General features: G+C 39.2%; 1 protein-coding gene and 1 non-coding gene across 2 annotated transcripts; both read left to right on the top strand.

Moving 5' to 3' along the window:
* Positions 1 to 1707: 1707 nt before the first annotated feature.
* Gpx5 (glutathione peroxidase 5) lies at positions 1708 to 10118 on the top strand. Its single transcript, XM_076859098.1, has 5 exons — positions 1708 to 1794; positions 5397 to 5550; positions 7748 to 7865; positions 8309 to 8408; positions 9912 to 10118. Exons 1-5 carry the CDS (start codon positions 1708 to 1710, stop codon positions 10116 to 10118), a joined length of 666 nt encoding a protein of 221 aa, XP_076715213.1.
* Positions 10119 to 13826: 3708 nt separating this feature from the next.
* On the top strand, positions 13827 to 13921 carry Trnai-uau (transfer RNA isoleucine (anticodon UAU)). The gene is made up of 2 exons: positions 13827 to 13864; positions 13886 to 13921. It is a non-coding gene; the product is annotated as a tRNA-Ile (tRNA).
* The last annotated feature ends 477 nt before the right edge of the window (positions 13922 to 14398 follow it).

Here is a 14398-nt window from a genome sequence, read left to right as displayed (position 1 = left end):
GATCAGGTCTCATGAGTTGCTTAGCACCTTGCTTTTGCTGAGGCTAGCTTTGAACTCGAGATCCTCCTGTCTCAGCTTCCTATCGCTGGGATTACAGGCATATGCTACCACACTGGACAGACCTTTATATTTTTAAAATTTGAGACGGGGTGTAGCTAAATTGCTTAGGGTCTCTAAGTTGCTTAGAACTATCGATCCTCCTACCTCATGCTCCTGAGTCATGAGATTACAGGCATGTTCCACCAACCTAGTGTGATCATGAATTTTGAAGTAAGATTAACTCAAATATTAGCACCTGAGATCCCAAAAATAAAGTTGTACTGACAACAAGAGGCAGGAAGTTCTTAGTCAGCCTTCCATGAGGTTGATAGGAATTAAATATATTATTTATGTGGGAAAGACAGCAATTCCTAGGGCTCAAGGTCTGCATTTATCAATTCATTTATTCCAGAAGACTAAGAGCAGTTGTTGGAAGCTGCTACCAAATGGATGGGGTTTCACGTGTTGGTTTAAAGTCAAGGCATCTTATTTTTTTTTAATGTTATTGTATTTTTTTAGACCTTTATTTATTTGTATATATTTCTGTGGTGCTGGGGATTGAACCCAGTGCTAGGCAAGCACTCTACTACTCAGTTTACAGCTCCAGTCTGAGTCAAAGCATATTTATTTTTACAGTAGCATGTGAGTTACTTCCATGATTTTTCTGGGCCCTTGGGCTTCTAGATTAATAGGAGTGCTTGCAACTTCCTCTAAACTTATAATTAATTTCAAAAAAGCTATTTACTGTTAAAAAGAATTGCATTCAGAATGGCAGATTATCCTGGGAAAGTTGGCAACATTTGTATTTCCCTATTCCCCCACCTAATGTGTAAGAGCTTCCAATACCAGACTGCACCCAGGCTGGGCATCACCATTCCTTTTAACTTTTGCCAATCTGATAATGTAAAATGTATCTTTTCTTATTCATACTTCTTTGATTATTGGTGAGAGAGAACATTGTATCCTACCACATTTGATTTCCTGTCTAGTGTCCATTTTTCTGTCGTCTGATAGTTTTTCCCTACTGATTTATAAGCCCTTGAAAAAAAAGCATTTCTATAATGGATATACCAATGTGCTGTTCTTTACATATATTGTAAATATCCACAACCCTTACCCCAGTTTTCTCTCAACTCTCAAGCAGATGCTAGGTAGTTCGTCCATTGATTTAAAAAAAAAAAAAAAAAAAAAAACTCAAGTAATCATATTAGGCATGGTATCTGCAAATTTTTTCTTCTCTTTTGGTTCTGCGTATTGAAGCATTGAAGCCACGCTACACCAATGAGCTAAACACCTTATCAATAGTGTTTAGAATGTCTAAACCCATTTGCAAGGAAATCTGGGAGGCTGCATCTACATCTAGACATCCCCATCTGCTCAGGAAAAACAATCAAGGACCTCCGAGGGATTGCCGTCACCCTCTCATAATTCTCAGAATTTATATGAGTCCCAGGTCCTAATCGCACTGATGAGCTCTCAGTGCTCATGGACATATGTGTAGGCGAAGATGTGGCTTGAATTCTCCAGTCTTCGTGTGGCAGGAATCCTTGAGGCTCTGCAATTGGCCTGCTCAGGCTTGGGCCAGTCTCTGCCAAAGTAACAAAAGACTGTTGGAGATGCATAAGGACCTCATTCAGGCTCTCAGATCAGTGATCTACAACACCAGTCATGATGGCACAGTTAAGAGCCTCCTGTCTTTTCCTCTTTCTTCTTATTGACTTCATGCCAACAGATGCCAAGCAAGATAAGATGAAGGTAAGTGAGCTCCAGAGAGGGCAGGAGAGGGTAAACATGTATCTTTTCTTATTCATACTTCTTTGATTATCAGTGAGAGAGAACATTGTATTCTACTCTTCTGTCCTGCTTCTATATTCTGTACTTCTTGCAAGATTTGGACTTGGGCTTTCTACCTTCTTGTGCGTTCTCCTAAACCTTTCTTCTCTTTTCCTTGAATCTTCTTCATTCCCCATAAAATGGTGATCCTTGAATACAGTCCTTTCTCTCCATCTCCCAAGTGGAAGACTCCTGGAGCCCCATCCCCACCCCCATTCCCAGCCACATCAGTCACTAGCTGATCAGAGCTGGATCTGAGAATGGGACCAACGTAGATATCAGAGTAGGTGGGGATTGAGGTTTGGAGGAAAGGTTGAATCTGGTCATTTTAGACACAAATGATAGTGAAGGAAGGGTTTTTTGCTAGTTTCTTCCTGAGTTCTTTCTAGTCCACTCAAACACTAATGTGAAGAAACACTTACATGGAAGTTTTAGGGATAAAGTCATAGTTATCACAGGAACATGAAAAAATTAACTGGAGTCTTAAAACAACTGGATATGGAGTCAGATGTCTTGGAATCCAGCCTCAGTTTTATTCCCAGCTTATGACTTAGTTGCCTTATTGATAAAACATGTATATATGGTAGTGGAAGGGATAGTCCAAGGAAGAATAGTAGTGAATGAGAAGACTGAAAGGCAAAAAGGAACCATGAATTTAGAGAGAAACAAACTTCACATGGTGGGTTGTCACTTTGGGCCTTGGATATAAATTTACTCAATGCTAATTTATTTTAACAGAATCTAGCTCATGGGTGGGTGAGCAACAATCACTACTCATATAATATGTTCTACAAAAGACAACTCTGATAAGATCTTTACCTCTATCTGAAATTGACTAGAAAAGTTCCTGGGTGACTTTCTATTTTCAGAATTGATAGGGTTTTTTATATTACCAAATGCTGCCTAATTTTGTGTGGAGACTCTGGGCTTAGAATTTGCTTAATAAAAGCTGAGTCTGAGCCCTTTTTTTAATATTTATTTTTAGTTGTAGTTGGACGCAATACCTTTATTTTATTTATTTATATGTGGTGTTGAGGATCAAACCCAGGGCCTTGCATATGCTAGGCAAGCGCTCTACTGCTGAGTCACAATCCCAGCCCAAGCCTGAACCTTTTTAACAAACAATGATGGAAAACTTGGTTATTCAGATGTAGAAGTATGAGTCTATACCCTTATCTCTCACCCTATAAAAAGTAAATTCAAAATGGATCAAAGATCTAAGAATTAGACCAGAAACTCTGCAACTCCTGGAGGTGGGGGGACATAGAGTTATACATTCTAGCACATAAGCATAAGGTTTGCAATAGGATCCCTGAAGTTCAGGAAATAATGCCAAGAATTAATAAATGGAATGGCATCAAATTAAAAAGCTTTTATATAGCAAGGAAAATAATTTTAAGAAGGTGAAGAGAAAACCTACAGAATGGGAGAAAAATCTTTGCTAGCTACTCTTCCGACAGAAGAGTAAATTCCAGAATATATGAACATATATATGTTATATTATATGCATGTATGAATATGTAAAAACAAATCTCACTATTATGTAAAAACCACTATAATGCACCGATAAAAATCTACGAAAAAAGTTGTATCTGGAGGGGTTCAGACATATCACAAAGATTTAAATAAACTAGGAACAATAATCAATATCTGTAGTAAGTCTTCAAGTTCAGAGTCTAAGACCCTGCAACCTGTTTGCAACATGATTTTCATTGTGATAGGGGGAAAAAGAAAGAGGTGCAGAAGGCAAATTCTTAAAATTGTTTAACTTGGAACCAGGCATCATGAAAGTAGAAATGGATGCTCTCATATAATATTCTCTTTATACACATCTCAGTACTGGTGCATATAAGTGTGCAAATTTAGAGAAAGGCACAAAAACTTATATAGAGAAAATAGCTTTCTCCCTAAGAGAAGGACTGAGTAACTGCAACCTGGTGTACTAGTGATATAATCACTGGATTTGTAGGGCTGGAAAAAGTTGGGTTTTGTTTTACATTACTACTGAGTGGGGGCGGATAGTGTTTAGTTAAAATTCTTTCTGGTCCATTGCATATCCAGGAAATCTAGTTTAATCCTGTTTAAGTCTGCACCTTCCTTAGGAGCTAATACCCTTCTCTTTTTTTTCAAAACAGTTTCTCTGCCTTTTTCGCACTAGAGGGTTCAGGCAAGTAGCTTCCTTTTCGTATTTCCTATCTTATACTCCTTGTATTCCACAGACAATTTGTAACAGCTTCCTCAATATAGGGGAAGAGATCAGGTTGTGCTAGTGAGTACTGTGGCTTCAGAGTACTTGGGAACTACAGGTACCCTGCAAGAATAGACAAGAATAAGAAAAATAAGATGAGAACTGCTTTGTAGAGGAATTCAACATAAGTACATGCAATGGAAGTTTCAGGAAGAGCCTATTTCTGTTACATAAAACTTATTTCTGTTTTATGTGGATATCCATTCAAGTATGTTCAGGAGATTTGAGAAGGAATAGGATAGATGGAGCTGATGATGATGAAGGTGGGCACTAGGTACCTAAAACACAGTGGTGTGGGGAACTGGGTTTATAATAGGTCAGATGCTGCCAGACAGATCCTAGGGACCTACTTGCAGATAGGTTTTGAAGCTCTCCATATCTTCTCTTAGGCAATGGCAGGTGTTACCCCAAAGCTGGGATTTCACAGTATTGACATACAAGAGCATCACATGAGTAAGAGAGTGACAGAAGGGATAAGAGTGAGATGGGGATGAATGTTAAACTTGGAGGGCCCTCCTTATAGCTGCATTTTACTCATGGAGAAACTGAGGTCCAAGATGAGAATTACCTAGGTTCATAGAGGAGTGTAATAATAGATCTGGCTTCTGATTCCCAGTTCTTTCCATTCTAGTATGTTGATGCTTGGATTAAGAAGTCAGAAGGCCTAGAGAAAGAAAAGTAACTCAGCTACTCTGAAATACTTAAGCAATTAAAAACTGCCCTTCTCTGAGACTTCAATTCAGAGCTAAAACATAGCTTCATTTTCACAGACATTAGGAAAGCAGGGGCTGGGATTGTGGCTCAGCAGTAGAGCACTTGCCTAGCATATGAGAGGCCTTGGGTTCAATCCTCAGCACCACATAAAAATAAGTAAATAAATTAAATAAAGATTTTGTGTCCAACTACAACTAAAAAACGAATATTAAAAAATTTGGAAAGCAGTGTACTTTTCTCTTTAGCCCCACTTACTTTCTGTTTCTCATATCCCAGCTCACAAATCTCTTTTCTTTATATTTGTCCAAGTATTTCCTAGTAGCCTACCTTTGCCCAAATAATAGGAAGACAGACTTGATTACTTGTTGCTGGAGGAAAAAAAAAAAAAAAAAGGAATGATTTTTAAGTCACAAAACCCAAGTTTCAATATTTTCATTGATCCCTTAGACAATTATTTTTTGTTCTCTGAGTCTGATAACTATATTATTCTTTAAGTGCTTTGAAATAATACACAGATATCAGGAATTATCACTAATATTATCATTTTTTAAAAATCTTCCAGATGGATTGCTACAAAGATGTAAAAGGCACCATATATAACTATGAGGCCTTCACTCTTAATGGGATGGAACGCATTCAATTCAAGCAGTATGAGGGCAAGTACATCCTCTTTGTCAACGTAGCCACCTATTGTGGCCTGACAGCTCAATATCCTGGTAAGAATTCACAGCTATATGTCTTTGGACTAAATTTTCCAACTGATTTTAAATCACACTTGATATTCTAAAAATCACACTTGGAATTATGTCGGGAGCCATTCTCACACGTGACTGGGTGACTCCTGGTTAGGGTCTGAGGCGCTCTGGCTGTGTCGGAGCTTTCCCGGCCCTCTCCTGTTGAGAGAACCTGTCCGTGTGGGGGTGTAACTGACCACTGACCCCGGAGGCCCAATCACTGACCCTGACCTTGGAGTGCGGCCCCCCTTCAACCTTCATTAGATGGAATTATCCCCTGAATTTCTTGTTCCCCAATAAAAGGCTACTCCCTGGCGTGCTCGCTCTCTCTCTCTCCTGCTAGCCCTGAGTAATCCTTGCTGCCCTGCCGGGCGGTTAGAGGTGAAAACCAGAGAGGGGAGCCGTCTCGGACCTGGTCATAGAAAAAGGTAACTGAGTCTGTGTGTTTATTTCGATCTCACTAGCTAACTTTTATGCCAAGAACCTTATTAATGAAACCATTGCGCTGGATGCATGGTAGAGAATTATATTCTAATTCTAATTATATGCCAACATAAATACTCATAGCTAAATGACTTTATTCTCAATGTCAAAAGTCAATAAACTGTGCCCTATAAGCCAAATCTGGCCAGTCTGTTTTTATAAACCAAGTTGTAACCCAGCTATGTTCAAACATTTACTTACTATCTAAGTTGCTTTCATGCCACAGGCAGAGTTCAGTAGTTGTTTGAGTAGTGATGATGAAGGCCATGTGATCTGCAAAGCCTAAAATACTATTTAGCTTTTATAGAAAAAAAATTTGCTGATATTCCCAGGCTTGGCCTCTGCCTTGTCTGAAGTTTCTAATAAAATTAATATATATCTAAGAACTAGGAGCTTCATAGAAGATCCCAGAAGTCTCCTTGGCAAATAGATAAGAAAAGATCCATGTTTTTTGAGATTTTTGCAAAGTCTTTCCTCTTTCTTTTTTAAGACTGAATATTACCTGGGCTAGTGGTGCATGCCTGTAATCCAGCAGCTTGCGAGGCTGGGGCAGGAGGATTGTGAGTTCAAAGTCAGCCTCAGCAACTTAGTGAGTTCCTAAGTAACTCGGTGAGACCCTGTAGTTAAGTGCCCTTGGATTCACTCCCTAGTATCAAAAAAAAAAAAAGACTGAATATTATTTTTTAAACATAATTCATTTTGTCCATTTATAAGGGACTTTAAAAATGAACTTATTTCATCTTCTTCTGCACGTAACAGATGAAGAAACTGAGGAATAGTTGCTCAAGGAGTGGAAGACAGGCTTCCTATTTTCTTTTCTTTCCTAGAGGGAGGGATTATCTGTAGTGCTGAAGACAAGAGGGAAGTACATGGAGAGAGGTTCTGAGGACTCATGTGAAAACAGAAAAGCAGTCTCTCCTTTTAAAGAAAGGGGCTAAAAGGAGATACCAATTGGGTGAGCTGAATCTGAGTGGCACTGGCTAGTGCTCATCAAGGGACTGAAGGCATCTGGTCCAGAAAGTGTCAATAAAGAGACATGGATTATAAAAGCCTGAGCCAACAAGTTGGAAACTTCCTGGCAGTAGAAGAAAGCAGCTGAAGCTCTTGTTTGGCAAATCACTGAAGACTTTTAGGTAGAAAGCATCTTTAACATCCTCAGGATGGTTGAAGAGCAGCAGAAAGCTTAACTTGAACTTTTTCTGATTTTCTTTGGCTCTGTCAGATTGATCTGCACTCTGCCAGCCTGTACTGAGGAAAGAAGCTCAGTCTTGTCATCTGTGTCTTCCCTTTAGAAAGAAAGATTCAGTCTGTAAATTCACCAACCAGGGAAAGCAAACTGATAAGAATAGTAAAGATGTTCCAATCTGGCTTTGTTTAAAAATCACGGGAGTTTGAATAATTAAGATGACTTGGTCCCATCTCAGAGAAATAGAATCAGAAACTTATGGGCATCCTTATTTTTAACGATTGGGATGTGGCTACAGGCTTGGGAAATACTGTACTATATTCACTGGTCTAGCAGGCAAGTCTGAAGATCTGGTGTCCAACTTCAGCTGTGCTACTCATAGCCTCTTTGATCTAGAGATATTTCCCTCCCTGGTCTCTGTTTCTTTCTCTGTAGAATGAATAACCCCAGGCATCCTCTCTGCCCAAAGGTTATCTAGGCTGGCCATCATGTCCCTTTTTCTAATCACAGAACTGAATGAACTTCAGGAGGAGCTAAAGCCCTTTGGCTTTGTTGTGTTGGGCTTTCCCTGCAACCAGTTTGGAAAGCAAGAACCAGGAGACAACACAGAGATTCTTCCTGGACTCAAGTAAGTGCCTGCCTGAAACCCAGTAGGAGACCCTTGTCTACCTTTCCTATCTGCAGAGATTCTTCCATCTCAGAAACCTCCCAGGAAGGTAGTGGATTATTAGGCTCAAGGGGTATCTGCAAACTGATTTTTTTAAACATTAATCTACCTTGATAAGAGTCTGGTAGTGTCCAGAGATTTTGTCTCCACCCCTGGTTGAGAACTGGATGGACTGTGGAAGAGCAGAAGAACAGAGATAATTGGCACAGAAACAATGAGAGGAGCCAAGATAGATTGTGGAATAAAATAGTGACTAAGGAGCCCAAAGTCTAAAAGTGGCCTGTTTCTGTCACCTCTCCCATCTATTATATCTATTCCTCATTCTGCCCTTTCCTGTGACTTCAAATCTGGTGTCCCATCATAACTTTATCCTGCAGCTTCCTGGGAACATTTGGTTATTGCAGGTATGTTCGTCCAGGGGGAGGATATATACCTAATTTCCAGCTTTTTGAGAAAGGAGATGTGAATGGTGAAAAAGAACAGAAAGTCTTCACCTTCTTGAAGGTGAGTCAGTTACTGGCTTAAACCTCCTCCTTTTCCCTAATATTCTTAGTGCAGAATTGTTATGGTAGAAATGGGCCCAAGAGATTATGCCTAGAGGTTGGATTGATCTTTTTAGAGGGAATCTTCAGGTCAGCATTAAATTTGGGTTTAATTTGTTAGTGTTTATGGGGCCCTGACTTTGTATGGGGGAGAGAATTGTGTGGAATGGTAGCTTTTACTGGGACCACCCTCTTACTCATTGACATTTATTAATTCATTCATCTAAGGTACATTTAATGAGTGCCTGCTACCTATAATGCAGGCTAAATAGTAACATGAGATCACAGTTGAGAGACCGAGAGAGAGAGAGAGAGAGAGAGAGAGAGAGAGAGAGAGAATGTGCTAGAAATCAACAGGATTAATACAATGTAGTAGGTATTTTTAGTTGAAACATTGGTTTTTGTTTGTTTGCTTGTTTGTTTGTTTGTTTTGTACTGGGGATTGGCCCCAGAGGTGCTTAACCACTGAGCCACATCCCCCAACCTTTTTTTTATTTTTTATTTTGAGACAGGGTCTCACTAAATTGCTTAGGGCTAGGCTAAGTTGCTGAGGTTGGCCTCTAACTTGTGATACTCTTGCCTTAGCCTCCCAAATTGCTGGGACTATAGGCATGTGACATCATGCTGCTAATACTGGTTTTTGGACAAAGAGAGTGCCAGAGCTAAAAGAATCCTAAATATCACTAGAGTGAATTACTTCTAAATGATGGACTTGGACCAAGACTAGCCCATTTTAAAATTTGTGTATATCCTCAGTAAGCTGAAGAAAGAATACGTACAGAGGATTTCATTAATTCAACTCACGTAACTTATAGGGCTGTCCTTTATTTAAAAATTATGACTGGGGCTGGGGTTGTGGTTCAGTGGTAGAGTGCTCACCTAGCATGCACGAGGCACTGGATTCAATCCTCAGCATCATATAAATGTAAAATAAAGATATTGTGTCCACCTAAAATTAAAAAATAAATATTAAAAAAATAAAGATTATGACACATATATTCTTAGGATGGCATTTCTAAAATGATGATGATGAATTGATGGTATTTAACATTTTTGCTTTGATATAATGTCATTAACTCTAAGTTATCCCCAAAAGATATTTATTAAAATGCTATTGGCCCATTGAACCCTAAAACTTGGAAATCCACATTTTAATCCAAGTCAATCACTTTGTAGAAAAGGAAAATGAAGCTTGAGTGGTGACATATCTTAACACTGGTGGCATGATTGTGGGTTGGGTTTATGGGGAAAAAATAAAAGGAAGGAGCAGAATTTAGCTACAATAGTTACAACATTCCTGATAATTGACATTGTGGTGTTTTGGAAATTTTATGGGGTTTACCAGGAATCATGGGAAATAAAATATTTAGATACAGGAGGAAGTAGATTACTTCTGAGCAAAAATACCTTGATCATCTGGTAGCATAAGTGATGTGTTGTTCTCTTTTCCATCTTTCTGCTTCAGCATTCCTGTCCTCATCCATCTGAGATGTTGGGCTCATTAAAATATATCTCCTGGGAACCCATAAAAGTTCATGACATCCGTTGGAACTTTGAAAAATTTTTGGTGGGGCCTGATGGAGTCCCTGTCATGCGATGGTTTCACCGTGCTACAATCAGTAGAGTCAAGTCAGACATCCTGGTGTACCTGAAGCAATTCAACACTAAATAGGAAGACTGAGTTGGGGGCAGAAGCCATCTTGCTTCTCACCTAAAGACCTGTTCTGGAAAACTTCATCTCTTCACCATATTCTTTCCCTAAATGGCCTCCTTTTGACTAAGTTATCTTCATTCTGCTAAAGTTCCCATTCTCCACCAAGTAGATTTGTATTTGGAAGGCTATTGCCCTTTCTCCTGGAAAAAGTGTGTGGATCAATAGTAAAAGAATGGAAACCCTAATCCCCAGGCCTCCATTACAGTTTGAATAATTCATATCCATAAAAGGAAAATCATCCTTCTATGAGAATGGCTTAGTTTTCCATCATCTTTGGAAGAAGGATGTCCCTGCATGTTGACTCCTCCTTTTTCCACCCTGAAGGTACAAAAAGAGCATGGGGAATCTAGTCATTCAAATTATATTCTACTTCTTAGTAGGACAACCATGTATTGCCAATTTCTAAGTCTTTTGGAATAGTTTTCACCCATGACATTTCCCTCCACCTGTTATTCTTCAGTGAGAACCCTAAGGGAAAGTAGGAGCAAGAACAATGACTTAGATGAAGGGAGGGTATCTTCATGATAATAGGACCCAGGACTTTTCTCTGTTCTGTCCTGTAAAAATTTTCCTTATTGTCTGATTCTTAGTGTATTCAGATTATGGCTCCTGGATGGGGACAGATTTTTATCTTTTGAGGGATGAAATTCCCCTCTCAACCCCAGATTTCTCAGCTTCAGAACCAGCCTTGTTACTGTCTCAAATAAAAGTTTTACGCAGCATCTAAGATCTCTGTGGTTTTTAAAATTCCATATTGTACTTGAACTCATCTTCCTCCTAGTGCTTACTGATGGTATATTGTTCAGGATTCTCGAAATTCCCCCGACAAAGGGATTTATCCTCTCAGATGTTTGGAAAGTTGTCACTTGATGGCTTTTAGTTGTTACCTGTCTTTGGGAATTGCTTTAGGCCAAGTTTTTCACCTCTTGGGATAGCCAATATCCAATTACTTGTTCATGAGAAGTGACAAAGGACTCCATCCCTCAAGGTATGCTTCCCCACTGGTGCCTCCTTTCCCTCAGTGTTTGGTTCAGCAGTAGCTGACTGGATGAGTGACATATGCACATATGCACCAGCAGATGTGATGAATCTGGTGATTAAAAAACCTGTGGGAATTGGTAATTATTCAGTAATAGATTTGGATGGTCATTGCTAGAGGAAATTAATGCTTTGGAGAGAGACAATTAAAAGTTGAGGATGATATATCACTAAAAAAGTCTCAGTGTGAAAAAGGATGCCTCCATGGGATCCTGTTAAGAATCTCTCATATCCTGCAACTCAGGACACAAAAAGCCAAAGTGCTGGCCCAAGATTTAATCATAGGAATAGCAGAATTTCAAAGAAAGTTATATTCCAAACCTAGATTATTGTTGCAATTGGTAAAAGGTGTGACTTATGCAGTCCAGGAGGAGAAATAAAGAATGTCCACGCACTTCTGCCCCTTTCAATGCTTTATTCACTCAAATCACTCAATAAAATTTCACTCTAAGGGTTCTTAATCAAGAAAACAACAATCCTTAATGCAAGGCACTGCAATAGACATAATCAATTCACAGCAAACAATTCCAGATTAATTAATTCTAAGCACTGCAAACACACTTAATCATGACTGGCTAATGATAGACATTGCCCCTGCATGCTAAGTTCAAGTGTCAGTTTAAAAGTCTCAGGCCTTAGGCTTTAAGTCCAGCAGATGCATACTCACTCAGACAGTGGTGATCAGGTCAGGAACCAAGGCAGGCTTCTCAAGGATGGAGCTGATGACTGATTAAGGAGAAGTTCATAGGGAGAAGTTGCAGCTCTCACCAAGGTCAAGATGTGGCTGCAGAGTTTAAGAGCAGTGAGGAAAATGCAGAGGATCAGGAAGTGTTGGGATGTCAGTCCAGGTCCTCATCAGACTCTCAGCATGAGGGCATCATTGTCGGATGGCTGGATGTCTGTTTATTAGCTCTATTATTTATACCAAATTTGGGGGCTTTTGACACCTCTTTCAATCCTTATCAGCTGCCACCGGGTATCTCAGTGACATCATTTACCCTGGGATTAAAACATCTGGTCTGGTGGTCCCCATCCTGATCTTTTCACCTTTCTCTCTTATCAGGTGCCTTTCTCTCTTATCAGGCCAGGACAGCCTGCCAGAGACTTCACTCTGAGTTTATCAGGGTGGGGAGAAGTGACTTGTTTGTGCTACAGGGCCTTACTGGAAGGCTCCTTTGGGGTGCCTGGTGAGACTGCAGGTTTCAAACAGGAGTTTTAAAATGGAGTTGCTTAGGCTTAGGCCTAAGGCTATCCTCACAATGTCTCCTATGCCAAGGTCCTGGTAATGATTGGAAATGAATAAAACCCGGAGACATTGGATGGACCTTTGAACTGATGCATTAAAACATCAAAATTCTCCAGATTTGCCAGGACCCCTGAAACTATTAAAAGTGGTTAAACCCATGTCCTTCTTGCTTGAAAGCAATGTAGATGTTGTTTGCTATCCACTCAGCATTTACCCCATGTACAACTAGAGTCTAAGAAGAGATTATTGATATAGTAGCATTTTCCCTGAATACAGAATTTTTATATGCTGCCATGAACCTAGCACGCTATTAGGATACCTCCTGTTTAGAAAAAGAAATGGTTCTTGCTAAATGTAGTAGAAATGTCATCTGCTGTGACAGATGGCAGAATTAAGGGATCAGAAGTTCAGAAATGTGGGATGCTATAGTGAATTTACCATGGGAAACCCACTAGATAACTATGTGTCACTGGAGGACTAAAGAACATTCAGTCTGAAAAAAATAAAAAGAAATGTGATGGTAAGAGGGGCCATTTTGTTCACATTGTTTGAAACCTTTAACGAAAATGTTTAAAAATATTTAATTTATATGTGTAATTCTTCATAGGACAAAAATAAACAAAAAATAACAAATGCTAACAATGGATTTCTCAAGATATAAGACTTCAGAAATTTTTCAAAAAAATTTTATTGTTTTCTTGCATTTGTTTAGCTTATATTGCAATCATAATTTAAAAGTGTTTTTCCTTTCTTTATTAATAAATAATAATTATTATCATTATTATTATTTGCAGTGCTGCAGATCTAAAACAGTTGTTTTTTTTTTGTTGTTGTTGTTGGTTTTTTTTTTGGTTTTTTGTTTGTTTGTTTTTTTGTAAAGGAAGTATCTCTTTGAATGTTTCAGGGTAGCAAAGTATAAATTAAAAGCGGGCGAGTGACTGGGTCGGGTTGAGACAGCGGCATTTAAAGCAAAGGAAGGCTAGCTGAATGCAGAGTGGAAGTGAAGAAAAGTAGAATGGCGAAGATATAAGGTCCAAGAGAAGCACAGTTTCAGAGCGAAACGTCTGTTTTGCATGCAGCCATCTTAGCTTCCATCTTTTCCTGAGCTCAAGTGACTTCTTTCATTCTAACCACGGTACTGAAGACTGCCACCCTCAGTCTCTGCGTGCCTCTGTGTTGCGGCGAGGGGTGGGACAAGGGAAGACAAACTCGGCTAATTCCGAAATTCCCTTGTTTACGTCTTTTAATCCCATTCTTGGAAACCTTGTGTCTTTTTTGTTCATAGTATTTAGTATCAAAAACAAAACTTTAAGAGCAATCACTCTTTAATCTTCATTTGTAAATGTATCTTCACTTAAGTCCCCGAGGTACCACCTGCGGTGGCTCCAGTGGCGCAATCGGTTAGCGCGCGGTACTTATATGACAGTACGACTTGTGAGCAATGCCGAGGTTGTGAGTTCGAGCCTCACCTGGAGCAGTTTTACTAGTCTATCTATGCAAATGAAAAAAGACACTAAATTTGAGTCCCCTTTAAGGAACTATATTGTGATTTATGATAAACCATTCCCAGGCTCTGACTGTGATTTATCTGAAGATTTCCAAGATTGTGCGTGATAGGTGTCACTATATCTTAGCTTTTGATGCTGACTTCTCAACCAAAGCTTTGACAACATTTGTTTGGCAGTTGCTGAAACACCTGTACACAGTATTTGATTCCATAGCTTCTTGAGCATCATAGCTCAGGCTTAGAATTCGGGTTCACAGAAAAATTAGTGAAAAATAATTCTTTCTGATTTATCAGCTCTCTGAAATGAGGGAGATTTTTAAAACTAATTATCTTAGTGGAAAATGTCCTGTCCTCGAACCTGTTTTCCTTACCTCAGTTTCTTCATTCCTTTGGACTTTCTCTGGAATTCTTATCACTTTTAATAAGTCCATGTTGCCGATAATTAAC

Source organism: Callospermophilus lateralis, chromosome 6 (genome assembly GCF_048772815.1).
Source record: "Callospermophilus lateralis isolate mCalLat2 chromosome 6, mCalLat2.hap1, whole genome shotgun sequence".
Taxonomy (NCBI): Eukaryota; Metazoa; Chordata; class Mammalia; order Rodentia; family Sciuridae; genus Callospermophilus; species Callospermophilus lateralis.
The sequence above is the reverse complement of the archived record's forward strand: the minus strand, read 5'-3'. Positions and strand labels throughout refer to the sequence as shown.